The sequence below is a fragment of the Hemitrygon akajei genome, chromosome 2, assembly GCF_048418815.1.
Source record: "Hemitrygon akajei chromosome 2, sHemAka1.3, whole genome shotgun sequence".
Lineage (NCBI taxonomy): Eukaryota > Metazoa > Chordata > Chondrichthyes > Myliobatiformes > Dasyatidae > Hemitrygon > Hemitrygon akajei.
Genome location: NC_133125.1, coordinates 16,585,295 through 16,603,050, shown reverse-complemented (window position 1 = coordinate 16,603,050; position 17,756 = coordinate 16,585,295). Strand labels below are relative to the sequence as shown.

Sequence of the window (17,756 nt, the reverse complement as noted above, 5' to 3'; positions counted from 1 at the left end):
CCCTAATCTGCATTGATTCTAAAGTTAAGCAGTGCCCCAGTTTCAATTTCTCATTCTTGTATCTAAATCCATTGTTGTGTTGTAAGTGTATCTCTATAATTTCAACCAAGCCTGCAATCATCTGACGCCAGTGATTCCCAGTTCGGACTTCCCAGCCCCACTATTTTGTTCACTCCACCACTGAAAGCAAAGTTTTCAGCTGCCAAAACCCTCAATTCTTGAATGCCCACTCTACCTAGCTTTCTTTCAGACATGTCTTAAAATCCTTTGTCCATAATTTTATACTCTTATTTTAGGATATTACTGCAGCCTGGTGTTAAATCGTGTTAATTTTTACATTAAGTGTCTATGCGGTTTCGCTGGGTTAAAGAAGCTGAATTAATATATTTGGTCTTGTAAAATTTCTTGGGTGTGGTGTCTCTTACAAAATGTGGGCACTGTTTTGCAAAATTTTGAATATAAAAAGAACAGATTCTGGAAATGCTGGAAATCCAGAGCAACACACAAAATGTTGGAGGAACTCTGCTTGGCAGGCAGGCAGCATCTACAGAGAGGAATAAACAGTCAAAGTACCAGGCCTCATGGATTCCTGATGAAGTGGTTTAACAATATTTGTTAAAGTTAAATAGTGGCTTGTTATTGCTAGTGCATTAAGCCATTAACTTAAATAACAAATTTTGAATATTTAAACACTGCTTTGATGTGTACCAGTCAGTTTTGAAATGTTAAAATATAAGCACAAGACTGCATGTGTTAGAATCTGGAACAAAAATACTAACTACTGGAACTATCATTACAGATGCTGCTTGACCTGTTGATTTCCTCCTTCATTTTTGTGCTTGAAAGTCATGTTAATGTGATGTACTTACTATTGTTTTGCAATGCCTGAATCAATTATCAGTATTTTTGTTTGACTTAAGGTGGATTTTAACCAGGAATTATAAAGCCTTGAGCAAAGGGTGTAAAGGCAGTACATCTGGGTTCCTGAATATCATGATGGAACTTAAAAAATGTTGTAACCATTGCTACCTCATTAAATTCCCAGAAGACAGTGATTTGTATAACAGACAGGAGGCCTTACAGGTATGATCTGAGAAGAGTTTATGCTTGTAATAATTTTGTTAGAATCTCAGGCATCAGCATATGCACCACAGTTTGTGTGTCCAGGAAATTTCAATTATGGAATTTTTAATTTACTATTTTAAGATTTGCCATTTCAAACATTTGTTTAGACACATTATTTCTTTTGAAGCAAACTACCTGAATACGGTTGTATTACCCTGCTGCCAAAAATCCAGATTTCATGTATGGGAAAAGTTTGTTTCAAATTTCAGTACTGTAAATTCTAGAGATGATCACATTATTTAAGACTGGAATTGTAGATCTGTGGTAAAGCCATATTCAGTTAAGTCATTGAAACTTCAGGATGTTCTTATGTAATGCATGCTCAATACCTAGAGCATGTTTATCAGGAATTTACTTGACTTCCCTTCAAACTGATATTGAATATTTAAGTGGTTAATAGAGGAAAAAGTAACATTTTTTCTTTAAAATATTCTCCATATGGGAATTGCTTATTGTTCATTAATCCGTGTAGTGGTAACTGCTTTAAATGGTTTATTTATTTTTAAGCAGTGCAGTGTGGAGTAGACCATTCCAGCTGTTTGAGCGGTGCCTGCCCCAGTAACCCCCAACAGCCACAATTTAACCTTAACCTAATTACGGGACAATTTATAATGACCATTTAACCCACCCGGCTTGTCTTTGGATTGTGGGAGGAAACTGGAGCATCCGGGGAAAACCCACACATTCCACGGGGAGGATGTACAGTGACTCCTTACACACGGTGCTGGAATTGAATTTTGATGCCCCGAGCTGTAACAGCGTCGTGCTAACCACATTACATCCAAATTATTTGCTCGGTTACCCCTGAGGTCTACCAAGAGTGAGGCACTGGTTCATAATATACAACTTTTTTAAAAAAAATCACATTCCTACATCTTCATGAAACATTATACTAGATTTTTAAACAACTAATTCAATTTGCGTTAAATTAATCAATTTGCCATTGTGGATTTTGAATTCTGCATTCTCTGGTTTCCTAATTAGAAGTGTGTGTTACTAATCTAGTAATTAGCACTCACAAAGAATAGTTTGAGTGATTTTGAGGTCCTCACTAATTTTTCCATCAAAGTAAAACAGAGATCCTCATCTCATTCCACCTTATCCCCCCCCCCCCCCCCAATCATAACACCTATAGACATTATCCACATTCTTTAAAAATATCTATACATGGTTGGAAAGAAAGAACATATAGAGATAGGGTGTTTTTAGTTTCTACAGGCTCATCAATGGAAAACTAATCAAATTTAAAAGACTTTCTGGATGCACTTTTGAGAAACCTAATCAGATTTCTCAACGCAACTCCTAAGAGAAACTATGATCCCTTTTGTGTCTGAAGCTGCACACCAAGGTCTTGAATATTATTGTTTTATTTTTAATTCTTCCTAGGGACCAAAAAGCAAAAGTCTGCAGTAAATAGTTAAATTTGAAACAAATGGAATTATAATGCATAATATTTCTTCTGAATTAACCATCTTTCTCTGAAGGTAATTTGATTATGCTTCTACCCAAGAGTGGGTTATACACTTATGTCCATCAGTTTTTCCTGATTTCTTTTCTTAGCACTTGATCCGTAGTAGTGGGAAATTGATACTGTTGGACAAGTTGCTTTGTCGACTAAAAGAACGAGGCCACAGAGTTCTTATCTTCTCTCAAATGGTTCGAATGCTGGACATTCTAGCTGAATATCTGAAATGTCGACAGTTTTGTTTCCAGGTCAGTTTTCTTATTCTGAATTTATGAAACATTACAGCAAAAGTAGTCTTGCACTCCATTTTATCTTCAGCCATGAGGAGATGTGTGCTGTAACAATACTTCAGCAGGAATTAAGGAACTTAGTTGTCCGTTCAAATGCAATTAGATTATTTATTGGATTTAAATCCCTCCCTAGCCTATTTGGTTGAGTTTCCTCCATCCACTGGGCACTATCCACTAGTAAAAATCAGATGGAGTTCCATATGCCCTCTGTTATGCACAATTATTGTGTGGAAGCTGCAGCCAAACAAAGATGAAAAATGCTTAATTGTAAGCACGATTGAAAGGTGACTTTGAAAAGTGCAGTTATACAGATTTAACAGTTATTCAGTAGGTCAATCTGATTTTGCACATTATTCCTTTTGCAAGAGTTGGTTTGTGACATTGTGATTGACTATACAGGGTTTCTGATGTAGCCTTGCATTAAGTTAACCATACTGTATGTTAGATATTGGGCAGACAAGGAGAAAAATCTCTGAATGAATTTAAATCATGCAGTGCAGAATGGGTTAACTTCAGGAAGAAAGTCTGGTAATATTGCTGCACCATCTACCAAGAATTATGAAGTTACATTTATTGGTTTTAAAAACGAGGAATGGCGTTATCAACAAAAGTGGATGAGGAGACACATTTTGGACATGTGCATTTAAGTCTTTGTAGGTAGCAGAACTAAGCCTGGCTTTTAAAAGAAAATCTCTGGAAGTTAAGTTAAACTGTGTAAATTCTCTGATTAAGTATCACGTGTTCAGTTCTGGAGACTACCATTTTGGGAAGGATGTTGAAGAAAGGATCGTAGGGATGAGAGATTTTGGTTGTTTAGTGAAGACTGCTGGAGCTAAGTTAGCTTGCCTGAAGAACTTAAGGTTAATGTGGTTATTAAAATTCTTTGATTACAGTTTTCTAAACATTAAGATGGTGTCAAGTGCAGATGTATTTTCACTGGCAAAGTGAGAGGACACAGATTTATGATGTTTAACAAAAGATTAGATTTTTCTGCAGTAAGTTAGGATTTAGATTAATGGCTAGCCATGATGACTAGTTGACATGAGGGCAAAAGCTTGCCTTTGCTATATTTTTCTATGGTCAAAGATAATGAAAATAGATTTGTTAATTTTCACACCAGGATATAAAGGGTTACAGGGATAATCCTAAAGAGCAAAAGCTTGAAGCAAATTAGTTACCTATTTCAAAGTGCTGTTCCATACATAATAGTTTGGAAGGTTTCCTATGATTGTAAGATAATATTTAACTTCCTGATTTACAGTAATTTGCTTATCATTTACACTTTGATTTGACAATTTTTTTCTAACCAAATAAGTTAGAGCATTTTTGAAGCTACCATATCATGAATTTGTTAGTGGCTTTGCATGTGTCATGAGAATTAACAGGACAAATGATGGTTAATGATCATTCATTTTATTGTGCATTTCTCATTTCTGTCACTGGAATTAGTTTCTCTTCACTAAATAATGCTGTAACATTATGAAAGTATCATTAACTCTGCAATAAATTATTCCTGGAAAGATAGAGTTATCAAAACATTTTTTTTTTCCTCTAGCTTCCTTCATTCTTTTTGTTTTCCTTAATTATCACTGCAGGGACTTAATACTTTCCTTCATTCATTCACAATCTGTGGATGTCACAGTCTAAATAACTACTTGTTACACACCTCAAGCTGCACTTGATACGGTGGCAAAGAGCTCCCTTTTGAATCTCATGAGTCTGTGTGTGGTGTGGATAATCTGACTGCCATTAAAAAAAATTCCAGAGTTGAGACTTGGTGCCAATGAAAAAAAGGAAATGCATGTCATAGTCATTGTTGTTGGAGGGAAATTTGTAATGCTGGTGTTCCCTTGCATCTACTGCCCTTACTTCCAGATTATCATTGTTTGGGAGGTGGTGAAAAAGAAATCTTGTATATTTGATTTAGATGATGGAATCGATGACTTTGTTGCCAAGTTTGCAGATGATATGAAGATTGGTGGAGGGGTAGTTAGTGTTGAAGAAACAGCTAGGATGCAGGACTTAGATTAGGAGAATGGGCAAGAAAGTGACAAATGAAATACAATATTGGAAAATGCATGGTCATGTACTTTGGTAGTGGAAATAAATGTGCGGACTATTTTCCAAACGGGGAGAAAATCCAAAAATCTGAGATGCAAAGGGACTTGGGAGTCCTCATGCAGAACACCCTAAAGGCTAATTCGCATGTTGAGTCGGTGGTGAGGAAGACAAATGCCATGTTAGCATTTATTTCAAGAGGTCTAAAATATAAAAGCAAGGATGTGATGCTGCGGCTTTATAAGGCCTGCTGAATCCTCACCTTGATGATTGTGAACAATTTTGAGCTCCTCATCTTAGAAAAGATGTGCTGCCATTGGAGAGGGTCTAGAGGTGGTTCACAAGGATGATTCCAGCAATGAAAGGGTTATTATACAAGGAACGTTTGATGGTTCTGGGTCTGTACTCACTGGAATTCAGAAGGAAGAGGGGGATCTCATTGAAACATTTAAAATATTGAAAGGCCTAGACAGAGTAGGTGTGGAAAGGATGTGTCCCATGGTGGGAGAGTCTAAGACAAGAGGGCACAGCCTCAGGATGGAGGGGAGCCCTTTTAAAACAGAGGTGTGGAGAAATTTCTTTAGCCAAATTCCAATTTATGGAATTTGTTGCTGCATGCAGCTGTGGAGGCCAGGTCTTTGGGTGTTTTTAAGGCGGAGATTGTTAGGTTCTTGATGAATGGACATGGCAGCAAAGGTTACAGGAAGAAGGCTGGGAACTGGGGTTAAGGAGGAAAAGAAGGATCAGTCATGATTGAATGGCGTAGCAGACTTGATGGGCCAGATGGCCTAATTCTGCTTCTATGTCTTATTGGCAAACGGTTGCAGTGCATAATGTAATTAGTGTACTTGGCAGCTGCTTTGCATTGTTGTGGAGGGAGTGAATATTTAAGTGCTGGGACAGCAAATGTGCAAGCTACTTTTTTGTGGATTGTTCAGCATAATAAATATTATCTACTCATCTTAATATAGCAACTTTTATAATCAAAATAGCTAGTTGAATGGACTTCAATAGTTTCTGCTCAAGCCTATTACTTTGTGAAAATGTAGATCTTCCCCCACAAAGCAAAGGCCTAGTGCTGCAGAATTTTAACACTTCCTTTCTGTGAATGTTACACAAGAGTTTAAAAATCGATGGATATTTTGTAAGCAATCATTGGCATATTTAATATAAACTGGCTAGTTCACTGTGTTTATTTTGTATGAAGGACATGAAATGATTCACTTTAAAACATATTTTTAAGTTTGTACAGACAGCCAACATTAAAATTAATTTTTATTTTAATTGATAAAATACTTTGAGGGTATTACATTTTAAAAAATTATCCTGTTTTAACATGTTTGAAGTGACATTGTCACATCTTGAGACTCATTGGTTAACCCAGATGACTTTGCCTTCACATTCTCTTAGCTTCATCCTTCCCAGTTTATAGCCTTAAATCCATTACTAGAAAGAAAAATCCACTCTTTTTGTTTCTTCTGTTACAGCGACTAGATGGATCTATTAAGGGAGAACTGAGGAAGCAGGCCCTGGACCATTTCAACGCAGAAACATCAGACGTAAGACTCCAAATTTTTAATAAACATCTTAGTGTGCACAAGGTAGAATGCTTTGGCTACTGATTAAAGAAATTTAGTCCATGAACACCAGAATGTGTTCCTGCCCATTATGCTTCATCATTTTGTGGTCGGATTGTTTGAGTGACATAGTTATGTGTTTGGCATAATATTTTCTGCCAGCCATGTACAGATTGGCACCATCTTTGATTGAAGAGCAAAATGATGGATCATCTTGGACAACTTATGTGGTAGAACGTAATGAAACTGATAAATTTGGAACGTCTGATTTCATTTGGATTTCATGCATTGTAGCATGATTGATTCATTTCATTTATAGAGTGGGCACTTCAATGTGCAGGTATTTAGATTTCATGTGCAGTAGTGTCAAAAGCCAAAATCTGTTTAAAAATGTCTGAACCTTAAAATGATGCAGTAATTGAAAGTGGCCAATCATGTTTATCCGTTTACTATGCTTGTTCCATAGTCAGGTAATATTCTCCCTCTAGTACTATTTAATTAATCCCCTTTTGAAAATTTTCAGAATCTGATTTAATATCACTGACATATGCCGTGTGCTGTACAGTGCAATAAAAAACTAAATTCCAATAAGAAAATACTGTATATTGAAAAAAATTAAGTAGTGCAAAAAGAGAGCTAGAAGAAAAGAGCAAACAAAAGAAAAGTTGTTCTTAAAATGTTGAGACTGTCATTATATTTACAGCCCATTTGTCATTAAACAGTTTTTCCTTTATTAATAGAATCCTGCCATAGTTTCAACTATTGTTTTGAGATTAATTCTTTACCTCTGCTATACTAATCTTGAAAAGATCTTTCATCAGTAAATCTCCTTTTACTACTTCATAAAATTTTCAGAGGAATAGTTGAGGTCTAAATTAGAGACATTTGATTAAAATGAAAATATTGTGGAAAAATAAATACATTGGATTCCAGTTAATTGGACCGTCGATAATTGGGGTAGTTGTTTATTTGGGATAACTATTAAAGAACAAAAACTAAATTGAGAAAATAGCTGGATTCACTCCAGTTATTTGGGACACTGTGCCACTTAATTGGGGCAGGAAACCATTGCTGAACAGCTTCAAACCAGTGTCAGTCATCTGCACCTGCGAGGCTGTTAGATACTACACCGTGCTTAGAGCAATCAGTTTTTAAATTGCTGGTGTTTGTGTTCAAAAAGCAGTGATTTTTATCACTGATATTTGGCATGAAATAAGCAGTAAGACAATTCAAAACCATTTTACTCACTATGGTTTCAAGCATTCAGCCTTAGAGATGCCAGAAATGGCTAGGAGTGAAAATGAAGATTTGGAGGATGCAGTCATTTAAAGCATTGTATGAAGGCAGTCCACGCATTATCCATGCAAGGTGTCTATGCTGATTTTGTTTGTTTATAGGCAATCATAAGAATATGGCAGTTTTATAGTACTGTAAAGATACTGGTAGTGTTCTAACTTCTGTGTTTCATTTAAATACATAAATTGGTAGGTAATTTGTAATTTTTTAATGCCTTTTAACTATTTCCATGAAATTTTGGCTAATTGGGGAGCCACCCAATTGGGATAAAATGTACTGATCCTGATGTGTCCAAATTAACTAGAATCCACATTAATTGGCTACTCATTATATGACTTCTTGATTGTACTAACAAAAAATATAGAATATTAAATCCACCACAATACCCAGATACCCAGCAGCTCTTATCCCAGCCTTGCCATAGATGTTATATGTGAAAACATTAACAGAATAAAACAGAAACATACATTTGCTGCTTGTTATTGATGGACTAAGGATCATTTTCAACTGCAACGTTTCTGAGGTTCTTCATAAAAATTATTTAAATATATTCTTAAGAGTTATTAAAGTCATCTTCACATTTTGTTTGTTATAGTTTTGGCATTATAGAAGTCTGCATTCAAAGTTTTTGCACCCCAAAGAAGATTTGTTGACTTGTTCATTGTACAACAATAGCAAGGGATAATGGATTAGAATACTGATCTAGCAATAACTATATAAATGAAGGAATATAGCAATGTATTTAACATTCCCCTGGGATTAGTAAGAATGAGGTATTGCAGTATTGTGAGATCTGCTCTTTATAAATACAGGACTTCTGCTTTCTGCTATCGACCAGAGCAGGAGGATTAGGTATAAACTTGGCATCCGCTGACACTGTAGTTATTTTTGATTCGGACTGGAATCCGCAGAATGATTTACAGGCACAAGCAAGAGCTCATAGAATTGGTCAGAAAAAGCAGGTAACTATTTTCTAGCTACCAATGTAATATTATACTTTGAGAATGTACATGGTCAACATTTGTTGTGGGGTCACTACTGTATTGATACACTTTATGAACTACTCTCTCATGTACTCTAAATTCAAACAAATCAGTTTGAAATTTTAGTAATTTTGATAACCTATTTTTTGCAGCTGTCACATCTGTGATGATTTAAGTCTGTGTCAGTCAGATAATATATGGAAATATTTGTTTGGCCCAATCTCTGTGCAGTCGTATATGTTGAAGTTGAGCCACCTTCAAATCTTTGACGTGTCATTTATTTCAGCCTTTAGTGCTCATCTGCTCTTTGTGTTAACAAGTTGCACATCCTGACGGGGCGTTGGATAAAGTAGTTCTTTCAATACTCCCAATGGGATTTCTTAGTGACAACTTTCTTAGTTTAAACTTCCAATAAGTTTAAAGTCCTCTGTTAGGTCACAACTTTCAAAAGAGAAAAGACGCAGAGTATTTATTCTTCCTTGAAATACCATCTCATTTCTGGTAATTTTCTTCTCAAAGTTACCCTCTTCACCCACTGCAGGCCACTATGTGCTTTCCATTCTAAATTTTCAATTCTGTCCTTGTAGAAATAACCACTAGGCTTTGTTCTGCCTTTTTTTAAATAACCTTTGTAATCTGAAACTTTACTGATTTTGCTAGCCAATTGCAGTCCCATTCTTTAATTTTATTGATGTCTACCTTTTACTATTTGCAGTCCTTTTGAGTATTGACTATCCTCCCTCTGACATCTTCCTCCCCCTCAAAAAAAAATTCAGAAATTGCGATTTTGTTTCCAGAATCGAAAGCACTAAAAACAAATTGTGAAAAGCAGCAATCCCAGTACTGTTTCTTAGGGGGAATTATTCTCTACTCCTATTGTTGTTTTGCTTTCCTGACTTAATGATAACAATCCTTTCTACCCTCTAATCCCGCATTCTGCATTCTTTGAAGTTCGAGGGCCTTCCAAGATGTACATGGATAATTTTCTTCTTGCCTACTTTCTCTTGAAAATAAACACAGCAAGATTGGTCTAAGTTTACAGTTTTTTTTCTCGATGTTTTATTCTCTCTTTTAATAGGGATTCCATTGTTTTTTCTTATTGCTATTATTAAGCAGCCTGGCCCACACTTCCTAGATATGTCTGGCCAATCCTCAAATACAGTGCTTTTTAGCTTTCTACCACTACTCTTGCACTACACCACCTTCTGATGAATTATTAAAATGTGTTTGCCTTTCTACCTCTCATAAATTATTTTAAAATGTAAGAATAAAATCCATCTAGGCCATGCATTTTATCTACTTCGATCCTGTTTCATTTATTTAATATATTCCTTTTTGTTCTTAATTGAACTTCTTATTCATGCCCTCATCAATATCCTGTACACTATTACTACCCCACCAATGAATACAGAAGCAAAGACATGATTTAATTTTCTTTGTCATTTCTTTATCATTGTCTGGTATTATCCAGTCCAATCTTCAGTGTCATCATTCCCATTCTTTCTTCCTTTATGTCAAAAAATATTTCAGATTGTTTGCTCCTGGATATTTGTAATTTCATAGTTCTCCTTTTGCCATTTTAATTGCCCTTTATGACCTTATATGCTCAAAATGGATTCAAAATGCATTTGCAAAGAGATGATGGTTGAGGTTTATCTTTCAGGTTAATATTTATCGGCTAGTTACAAAGGGAACAGTAGAGGAAGAGATAATTGAAAGAGCAAAGAAGAAGATGGTGCTGGATCACCTTGTTATACAGAGAATGGATACAACGGGGAAAACTGTGCTGCACACTGGCTCCAATCCTACAAAGTATGTAGCAGTATCTTCGTTATATGTGTAATTTTTCATATGCAAAACTAAAAAATTGTTGTACACATTGCTCTTTTGGTGTTCCATCAGTATGCCTCAGCTTCTGACAAAGCACAGACAAAGGGTGAGGTTTCCCAATTGGGCAGAATCTGACATCTGCTTCCCAATCCTTGTCTATTCTTTTCAGTTTGTTTGGGTGAGTTGCAGAGTGGAATACCACTCCGGAACCAGATTTCCCAATTTTTAATTACAAATATTTTTTAGAAGCTAATTCAGTGTCCAAAACCAAAATGCTGCAGATGCTGGAAATATTCATCAGGTGCAGTCCCATTCTAGGGTGCAAGACAGGTGATTAGTTTGCCAGGTGAGTAGCCAGGAAGATAACAAAAATGTAAACGTTACCATGGGGTAATAAGACCAATGCATAACAGAAGGTTGATGTAAATGACATATAAATATATGAAACCACTAGGTGGGGGAAATTGGCTGAACTGTAAAACACATAGTTGGAAGTGCTGTTTATCTGAACCAGTTAAATTCATTCACCTTCCCAAATTTTAAAAAAAGATAATATGCCTAATTGGGTTGGAGGGAGGGTGGCATGAAGGATTTTTTTTAGTTATTCAAGCTTATATGGTGTAAGAGAATGGTGTAGAAGATCAATAGCAATACAATTGAAAGGAAATACAGTACTGTGCAAAGTCTTACACATGTATATGTGGAGAGATGGCTAGGGTGCTTAAGACTTTCGCACAGTATTGTATTTGTCAATGTGGACAGAGCGAGTTTGTGAATCTGGCAGGAGCAAAGGATGTTGGGAATGGTGAGGTTGGAACAATGTGGGACTGGTAGCTGAGAAGGAGTGCCAGGGGTGGGGATGGCATGGGTACAGACACATTCAACCCTGGGACACCTGACTAAATCATTTGATTCCATACAATTAGTTTATTGATCATTACAGAATGTCTCTCTGGTGCTTCCTGCTCCCTCCCCCTTCCTTACCATTTTTTTTTCAATCATGATTTCCCTTTCCTTGCCCTTTTTCCACTCTATTGTGGACTAAGAGACCCATATAAAAATCAGATTTATCATCACTCACATGTCATGTTTTTTTTTTGCGGCAGCAATGCAGTGCAATATGTAAAAGTACTATAGAACTATGCAACTTCTAAGACCAGGACCATGGGCGCTGATGTGTGTTAGACAAAGTGATCAGCAACCTGCATTTGATTTCCCCAGTGGGAAACCACATTGTGAGCAGTGACTGCAGTGCAGCCATTCATCGAATTTTAAGAGGCACACGTTTCTGGAAAGCATTTTGTTCAGCAAAATTTTTTAATCAAAATGGCTGGAGCAAGAGCATTATGCGAGTTATTGGTACAATGAAATCATATGGCAGAATTATAGTGAAAAATAGCTCTGGAAATCAAAAATAATGTACCCCAAATAGTCAATGGTGTCATAGTGAAAATTGGTAAATGAATCATTTATAAGTTGAGTAATACCTGTGCAATAAATTGGAAAAAGTGCAAGTTAATTTGCTTCTTCTGGTTTTCTATTTCGTCTCTGCTAGGATAAACGACTTAAAGCATTAACTCTCTCTATAAATGTTGCCTGATCTGCTGAGTGTTTCCAATATTTACTATTGAGCACTATTGATGCTTAAAGCACTTAGTCAACAGTCTTTGGAAGTAGATGGAAGACCAAAACCAACTGAAAATCCAAACCTTCCATGCCTGACAGAAACACCTGCAGACTATTGAGTCTGCTTTCCTTAATTAGCTGATCTAAAACAATACATATGTGCCATGTTGGGAGAGAAAAGTGCACAGCAGGATATTCAGCCATGTTGATCTAGGCACTCTTTTGGGTGTTTACTGTGTACTTGGGATATTTGGAAGTTTATTCTCCAGGAGTAATTAAAAATAAATATAAGAAAGTTGTCTGGGGTGTTTAATATTTCTTTCCATTGTAGTAAACTACTTTGGATATCCTAATTGCACAAAACACAGTGCTCAGGATTGAAAACTGTGTTGTCTTCCTTGTGCTTTAAGGTGGTAAACCATGTGGATGTCATCTGATTAGTTTTGTAAGCTGTCCAGCAAAAATAACTTGGTTTGAATATTACCTTGTTATATTCCATGGAAGAACAAACTTCAAATTAACAGGCTTCCCTAAGGTCTCTCACAGTTTATTTACAGGGCTTCATTAAATGGTTGTCAAGCTGGATAGTTTTTGGGTAGTAAAATCTATGAGTAAATTTGTATTTACTCACCAGAACAAAAGAGAGTTGTGTACCAAGAGATGTGAATTTACCAAGTAACTCTTCATGAGATTAGCTTATACCATCACCATCTCCACTACCATTCAGTTCTGTGAAAACCAAGTGTGCCCATTTAATTTCTGATGTGACCCCAAATCACAGATTGATCATAAAGAATGGATTCCAAGGGATTTGTATAGACATGTTGATAATCAAGTGAGTAGTCAGAACTTAAATTATATTGCTGGAGGAATATAAAGTATGGTGTCAGCATGGTAAGAGGCATTTTGTGTCTCAAGTCCAGACAGGTAAAATGCATAAGCAATCTAGCAATTCTAGCCCCTCTGCACATTGTACTCTAAATTCTTTCATTTCCCTTTTCACCACTAGAATTGCTTCTGATGCCATTGCTAATCTAGGCAGCAAAACACCCAGACCCTAACAATATGCTGTATTTAAAAGGGGATTTTTGATATATCACTAATTTTTTTTGCAATATTATATCATCTGTGACCTTCAAGCCCTTTCCACCAGCACATTGCTTTGATGTTTTTTATGGCACCACTAAGTTTTCCTGTCATTTTCAAATTTGGAAATGTGCACTCAAATCATTAGGAAGGCTGTAGTCCTAATGTCAAATATTGTAAATTCACCAAGCTGTTTAATAATAATTTCAATTATTTTAAAAAGTTTAAAAATTCAAAAGTACGAATAAAACGAGTACTTCGTGTTTTTTTTCTCTCAAAGTATTATTGTTTGTTAACAGTACTATTTAATGGAAATGGAAGTGTAGGTTTGTGAAATTCAATTTTCTTGTGAGCAGATATCATCTTTGTAGATGTAGTTAAATTCTTGTGGCAGTCATTTTTTCGTATCTGTGGAACTTTAGTTCCAAAGATGCTGAAGATTGTGTTCTGAATTGTTTTATTTTCAGATAAATACAATGTGTTCACACATTGAATGTGATTAGTAACTCTGATTTTCTCAAATCATTTTTGATAATTCCAGTTCAACTCCATTTAATAAAGAAGAACTGGCAGCTATCTTGAAGTTTGGAGCTGAGGAGCTTTTCAAAGAACCAGAAGGAGAGGAGCAAGAACCACAGGTAGATAAATAGTCATGGTGCCTTTCTAAGCTATATGTGGACAATTCAATGGTCTTTGCAGCCACAACAGGTTCTTTTACACGGTTGTCATAGATCCATGACGGCATTTGATCCACAGCCAGATCACCAGTAGCTCATTTTAGAGGCTTTAGTAATGGTCAGTCAGTTCTTTCAGAACTTTTTCCCAGGAGGATGGTGTCATCAGTGCTGAGAAGGATGATGTAAATGTGTAATTGGTTGTGTACTATTTTAAGCATATTACAGAAGTTCTTATGATTAGCAGTAACTCTGGTTAGAAAACTTGATTGCTTTTGAGCTCTGTCAGACCTCTCATCCAGTATTCTATTTCAGACTGATTTTTTTTTAATTGTAGTCATAAACTTGGTTCTACTGAGTTGATGACTTGTTCCTTGACAATAATGACTTCAGGGTGGGGTTTTTAATCAGTTCTGTCCTGGTATCCAATTATTACTGGGTCACTGTGGAATCTAGAGCAATTTTAGTCATCTTCAATGTCATCAGAGAATGTTTCCTTACCATCTGCCTTTGGCGAGTTTTTCCTTCATGGGTCAGCACAGCTAGTTGGATAGACTACCAAGCCACAGGCACAAAATGCTAGAGGCCAGGCAGCATCTACAGAAAAGAGTACACTTGACATTTCAACAGGACTGGAGAAAAAAAGATGAGGAGTCAGAGTTGGAAGGGGAGGGAGAAACGCTAGGTGATAGGTGAAACCGGGAGGGGGAGGGGTGAAGTAAAGAACTGGGAAGTTGATTGGTGAAAGAGATACAGGGCTGGAGAATAGGGAATCTGATAGAGGACGAAAGACCATGGAGGGAAGGAAAATGGGTGGAACACCAGAGGGAAGTGATTGGCAGGCAAGGGGATGGGGAATGGTGTAGGGGGAGGGAGTGGCTATTACTGGAAGTTATAGAAGTTCATGCCATCAGGTTGTAGGCTACCCAGATGGAATATAAGGTGTTGTGCCTCCGACCTGAGTTTGGCTTCATCATGACAATAGAGGCCATGGATTGACATGTTGGAATGGAAATGGGAAATGGAATTACAGTGGGTGGCTACTAGGAGATCCTGCTTTTTCTGGCTAGCAGAGCGTAGGTGCTCGGCGAAGCGGTCTCCTAATCTATGTTGGGTCTCACCGATATGTGGGGGGCCACACCGGGAGCTCCAGATACAGTAGATGGCTCCAACAGACTCTCAGGTGAAGTGTCACCTCACCTGGAAGGACTGTTTGGAGCCCTGAATGGTAGTGAGGGAGGAGGTGCAGGGGCAGGTGTATCACTTATTCCACTTGCAAGGATAAATAACAGGAGAGAGATCAGTGGGGGGCGGGGGGAACAAATGGACAAGGGAGTCATGCAGGGAGCAATCCCTGCGGAAAGCAGAAAATGGGCAGAAGAGAAAAGTGTGTGTGGTGGTGGGATCCTGTTGGAGGTGGTGGAAGTTTTGGAGAATCATATGCTGGATGCAGAGGCTGGTGGGGTGTTTGGTGAGGACAAGAGAAACCCTTTCCCTAGTGGGGTGGCAGGAGGATGGAGTGAGGGCAGACGTGCTCAAAATGGAAGAGGTATGGTTGAGGGCAGCGTTGATGGTGGAGGAAGCTTCCAGTACCTGCAGATTTTCTCTTGCTTGTGATTGGATAAACTACCGCTTGTGACCATTGCAGTGAGACCATTCTCCTTTTAAGAAAAGTTTTCCAGGTGCAGGAAATTTAGATACCAGACTTGGACAATAATGAATTTTGCCATGTGCTTGATGTAAAAGGTGTTGGACTTCCAATAAAATATTTGCAATGCATAGTTGCCAGTGAATGAAGATTTGGATTAAAGGCATTTATTCAAGATATTTACAGACATCAGTGGTAGATTTCAGTAGTATGAGAGGAAGATATTCATAAGAGGTCTGTTTAAAGCAGAGTCTTGAAGTTTGTGATTGACATTTGTTGATCTGATGAGGCATATGTTACTAGAGCAGTACATTTGGATTCGATGCTTTTGGAAGACTGGCAATGTTGAACCTTGTAGATAAATGATCAAGTAACTTGTAACTAATAAACCCACTTACCAGAAAATTTATCTCCTCTTACCAGTTCTTGAGGCTTGTAAGTTTCCTTGAGCATTAAATTCTTATCCACATGCAGTGGGAAGGTAAATGCTTGTAGTTAAATCAATGTAGAAGAAAGTCTGGCTCAAATTTCAAACTATGGCTAGATTCTTACTTTATTTATTTGAGGTAAAATTGAGCAGAAGTTTAAGGAATTATTTTAGATTTCATTGGAATCATACTTGTTTCCTCTCCAGTATCTTAAAGCTGTTTTAATTGCCTCAGTATTTTCGTTGTAAGATTTGTAGGGATATTGAATGAAGGTTAATGTCTCAAGGTGGTTAAGGACATATACACTCTTGGGTTTATAGGCAGGTACAGGTAATGTTTCAATGGCAAACTCTTGTCATCTTTCATCAGGGATGACTGGATTTCAATTGTAAACAAGGTGGTACAGTAGGAACTTGATTGGATGATGACTAACCAATTGGGAGGGATGGATGACTGGGGTATACATACATGACCAGCATCATCCCTGATGAAGATGGCAGAATTTGTCATTGAAACGTCAGTTACAATCGATACCCTGTACTGGATGGAAGCCCAAGAAGAGTTTATTTGTCATATACATTGGGAAAACACCAGTCCTTTTTTTAAAGTTAAGGACATATTAATGAAATAGAATATACAGAATGAACACATTGTAAACAATAATAGGCAAATTTTAATTGCAGGAAATGGATATTGATGAAATCCTTTGTCGTGCTGAAACCCATGAGAATGAACCGGGACCTACCACTGTTGGGGAGGAGCTGCTATCCCAGTTCAAGGTACTGAAGAGCTTTTATTATTACATTTGCTGACCTGTGCATTTTGAAATTTATTTAGTACCTTTCTGACAGAGATTTATTCATGAAATGAAATCACCCGACCAAAACAGTAAAGCAAGAATTACTTTGTCATTTCCTACCAGGTATAACTGAGTATTATAAATCTAATTAACTGCAAAATATTTAGGCAGGATTTACTACTTTTAACAAGCAAACTCTGCATATGTTGAACATCTGAAATAAAAACAGCAGATGTTGAAAATACTCAGCAGGTCAGGCAACATCACTGGAGAGAGTAATGGAGTAAATGTTTTGGGTCAATGACCTTCCATGAGAACAAGAACATGTTGGAAATCAAAACAAGTTTTCAGTTGTACAGAGATGGGAAGGATAGAGAAAGCAAAAAGAATATCTGTGATTGAGCGTAGACCAACAGAGACTAATGCAAATGGTATTCATGCCAACTGAGAGAAAGTTCAATCACAGAAGGGATGAAAGATAAATGAGAACAGGAGAAGTAAATGTTGCTGAAACCATCATATTTGAAGCACTGTTGATGGAAATGTGAACTAAAAGGGAATTCTGGAAATAACTAATTCTATGAGCTGAAAAGTGCTAGTTAACTGAAATAATTGAACTTAATATTGAAGCCTTCAGGACTCTAATGTGCCTCCATGGAGCATTAAGCAGGGAGCACTCCAAAGCTTCCACTATCTTTTAACTTGATGCCTGTACCAGATACACAATCCCCTCCATTCTCAGCAGTCACAAAGACTATGCCTCCGTGGTTCACTTTTTTAAAAAAATAGCCATTAGGGACCAGCCCCATGCAACAATAGGATTTGCAACACCTTTTGCACAGTTTCTCTAGCCAAGGACCAAAACACTCCT

At 37.0% G+C, this 17,756-nt stretch overlaps 1 protein-coding gene across 1 annotated transcript in view; it reads left to right on the top strand.

Moving 5' to 3' along the window:
- Nucleotides 1-17,756, top strand: part of chd1 (chromodomain helicase DNA binding protein 1) — a 115,501-nt gene that overhangs the window by 70,336 nt on the left and 27,409 nt on the right. Inside the window, exons 16-22 of the mRNA XM_073067738.1 lie at nucleotides 921-1,083; nucleotides 2,686-2,838; nucleotides 6,426-6,497; nucleotides 8,624-8,773; nucleotides 10,458-10,606; nucleotides 13,878-13,974; nucleotides 16,770-16,865. Coding sequence (XP_072923839.1) covers nucleotides 921-1,083; nucleotides 2,686-2,838; nucleotides 6,426-6,497; nucleotides 8,624-8,773; nucleotides 10,458-10,606; nucleotides 13,878-13,974; nucleotides 16,770-16,865 — 880 coding nt within the window. The remainder of the gene's footprint in view (nucleotides 1-920; nucleotides 1,084-2,685; nucleotides 2,839-6,425; nucleotides 6,498-8,623; nucleotides 8,774-10,457; nucleotides 10,607-13,877; nucleotides 13,975-16,769; nucleotides 16,866-17,756) is intronic.